The sequence below is a fragment of the Chrysochloris asiatica genome, unplaced genomic scaffold (assembly GCF_000296735.1).
Source record: "Chrysochloris asiatica unplaced genomic scaffold, ChrAsi1.0 scaffold00061, whole genome shotgun sequence".
Taxonomy (NCBI): domain Eukaryota; kingdom Metazoa; phylum Chordata; class Mammalia; order Afrosoricida; family Chrysochloridae; genus Chrysochloris; species Chrysochloris asiatica.
In genome coordinates, this window is record NW_006408579.1 from 9,528,159 (window position 1) to 9,531,682 (window position 3,524).

At 36.7% G+C, this 3,524-nt stretch overlaps 1 protein-coding gene across 1 annotated transcript; it reads right to left on the reverse strand.

Moving 5' to 3' along the window:
• Positions 1-86: 86 nt before the first annotated feature.
• On the reverse strand, positions 87-581 carry LOC102817133 (histidine triad nucleotide-binding protein 1-like). The gene has a single exon (XM_006864163.1). The coding sequence runs from the start codon at positions 560-562 to the stop codon at positions 182-184; it is 381 nt and encodes a 126-aa protein (XP_006864225.1). The 5' UTR covers positions 563-581; the 3' UTR covers positions 87-181.
• Positions 582-3,524: the final 2,943 nt, after the last annotated feature.

The following is a 3,524-nucleotide window of genomic DNA, read 5'->3' on the forward strand; positions in this document are numbered from 1 at the left end:
AGTTTCGAACCGCTGACCTTAAGGTTCGCAGCCCGATTCGTAACCACTATGCTACCAGAGCTCCTTACATAGGCAAAAATAATCTCTCCATACATAGGCAAAAATAAGTATACTGTTTTAACATATTTGAACTTGCCAACCTGATCATTGCCTAGAGAAGGGACAAGTATCCCCAGTATGCTTAACCAGGAAGCCAATTCATCTGCCGACCTCCAAGAACATGAAGATGAACATGATAGACAGACTGTCCTCCATCTGAACCTTCATTCACCACCATTCGATAACCCTTTTTCAGGCCCAGGTCAGCAGCACATTTCTTGCCAACAATCATTAAATGTCCAAGAAGATTTTCATCATCATTTTCTGCTACAGAAATCTGGGAAATATGCTTCTTAGGTATCACCAAAAAATGTGTTGGTGCTTGAGGGGAAATGTCATGGAAAGCAAGACACCAGTCATCCTCAAAACTGATTTTGGCTGGGATTTCCTTGCGGATGATCTTCCCAAAAATTGTGTCGCCACCAGGCCGAGCGGCTTGAGACTTGGCGATCTCACCTGCCATCTCGGTCTCCCTCCGGTGCCAAGGCTCTGGCTAGTAAGCATTTTTAATGTGTTGACTCTTGATATAGTAAATTAAAAAACAAAAAACAATACATGACATGTATCTATAGTTAATGCACATACCATATAATCACAAATACATTTAAAATACATAAAAAGAATACTAGAAGGAAAGACACAAAGGCATTGGTAGCTGTTATCTGACATTCTTGAGACTATAAGTAACTTGCTTGTTTTGTTCTTTCTTATATTTCTATATTTATAAATTATATATAATAAGCACTTAAAATATTTTTCATTAGCTGATATATTGATGAAATGTTAAATAATCCAAAAAAATAGACATTCTATCATTGTAGACATATACTTAGAAAAAGAAATTTAGAATAATGTAGACAGGTATAGAATCTTAGAAATGTTCTCTAATTCTTTTATTTTTATAGGTAAGGAAGCAGAGAAAAAAGTTGTAACTTACTCAACACCTCAGTATTTGGCATATATTTTAAGACTCTGAAAGCATGTATGTGAATCAAATTTCAGCATTTTCATTTCTATTATAATGTTTTTCCTACATGCAGCAGAGTGGACCCACAGATCTAAATTTGCATCTGGTTTCCATAGTAACTGCTTTTCAGCTTTTAACATTAGTCACCACCTGTTGTCCTGTGGACAAACCTCTAAATAACATCATATGTTACAGAGTAGCAGAAAGAATGCATGCACTCGTCTACAAATATCATTCCTTTAATGTATTATTTCTCACTGATACTGAGTTGTACATTATCATATACCTAAAATGGTGTCCTTATCAGGTTATTATGCTTGGTGAAGTAGAGGGTCAGTGAAAAAGTGGAAGACATCCAATGAGATGCATTGGCACAGTGTCAGCAGCAATGGGCATTAGCGTAACAATTGTGAGGATGGCGCAGAAATCAGGCAGTGTTTTGTCATTCTGTTGTGCATGGGTTTGCTATGAGTCAGACCTGGCTCGATGTCAACTGACAGCAACTATCAGGTCTTCACATACAGTAGCTATATTTCCTGAATTTAAGAAGACTGAATCCTTACTTTTACACATGCTATCCAATATGGAGCCCCAAACCACGCATAATAGAACATTACAGTTAGGCCTATGCTGTGGCTAATATTGGAAACTTCTCAGAATTACAACAAAGTTAAAAGTCTCACTTAAGTCTGGTTTTCTGCACTTGCACAAGAACACACACAAAAAATCACACTTCTAAATATAACAAGTTATTTTAGAAATTGTGAAAACCCTTTTTGTCTGATTCATTTTTAGGCTTTTCTACTTGCAAGCAAAGCAGCTGCTGGGGAAGACATAGGGATTCTCCTTAATTAAAATGTTTTCTCATAAGTTTGATTTCAAGACCCTAAATTATGATAGGAAGACCCTCCCTCCATGGTAAGATTTCCTTTTCTGAGGAGAAAATAATTTTCAGAATTTCTAGATTATTTAGATTTTATCATACTGTGGCAATATGAATATGAGATTAAATTTTAAAGTATAAAAAGATTTACATGTATTTATTTATCTTTTATTTTGATTTTGATGAAAGTTTACAGAGCAAATTGATTTTCAACTAAACAATGAACACACATTTTGCTTCATGTCATTGATTGCAACCCCCAGAAAGTAACACCCGTTTTCCTACTTCCAGCCTGTGTTTATCATTGCCCTTTGTCCTGTTTTCCTATCCCTTTCTGACTTCTCAATTTTATCCCAAGTCAAATGCTGCCCTTTTGATCTCATAGGGTTGATTATTCTAAGCAGTGTGTACCTCCCTGGTGTTATTGTTTATCATATAGGCCTGTCTACTGCTTGACTGGTGTCCTGCTATGGCAATGTAGGATAAACACTGGACTGTTAACCACAGAGCTTGTGGTTCAAACTCACCAACCACTCCTTAGAAACCCTAAGAAAGGTTACTAGGAGTCTGAACCAACTCAACAGCACTTATATCAACAACAACATCATTTGGCTGAAAGTTGTACCATCAGAGTAAGTCCAGGTCCAAGTTTGAATAGTATTTAAGGTTTCAGGGGTTCCATCATTGTCTTTCAGATCTTTTTTCTTTTCTTTCTTTTTTTTAAAGCATTTTATTGTGAATTAAGTAAAGGGTTACAGAGCAGATCATCAGTTTTACGTTCAACAAATCAAACACTTTGTTTCATCTCAGTGATTACAATCCCCTGCATGCAACAACCGTTATCCCGCTTTTTCCCGGTGGCTCCTATTTCCTTTCCACCCTCCTTCCCATCTCTTCTCAACTTTGTCCTTAGGTGACTGTTTCCCTTTTGATTTTGAATGATTGACCTTTTTCTGTATTGTTGTCTCCCTATATACCTAACAACTGCTTGCTGGAATATTGGTCCACAAGAGTGAGCTCCATTCCATATCTGAAGGGTGGTTAAGGGTCATAGTCTCAGATTCTTCCAGCCTCTTTCTGACCAGGAAGTCCAATCTTTTTTATAATTTTGAGATTTGTTCCACATTTTTTCACACTTTATCTAGGACCTTCTAATAGGATCCCTTTTAGAACATTTGGTAGTGGTAATCAGGGATCATTTAGTTTTTCTGGTCTCAGAGTCATGGTTACTGATGTTCACCTGTTCCATTGGTTCATTGATCTAGTTTATTCTAATCATCTTCAGTTTTCATCACTCTTGTTTCTTTTACCCATTCAGAGATCAATATTTGCACCTTAAATGGCTGTTCATGAGATTTTAAGATCCCAGTCACTAAAGTGGGATATAGAACATTGTCTTTGTGGACTATGTTCTGACAGTGGTATCCCCTGAGAATATGATCCTGAGCCTCCAGACCCAGCAATCCATTATCTTATGAAGTTTTATAATATATAAGAAGTTTTCATCATTTTACCCCCTGTAAAGTTCCACCATATTCATAAGTTTGTTTGCAGCAAAGATGAATACCTATGCAC

Excerpts from the sequence above, each read along its gene's own strand:
- LOC102817133 (XM_006864163.1), bottom strand. The coding sequence starts at position 562 with ATGGCAGGTGAGATCGCCAAGTCTCAAGCCGCTCGGCCTGGTGGCGAC.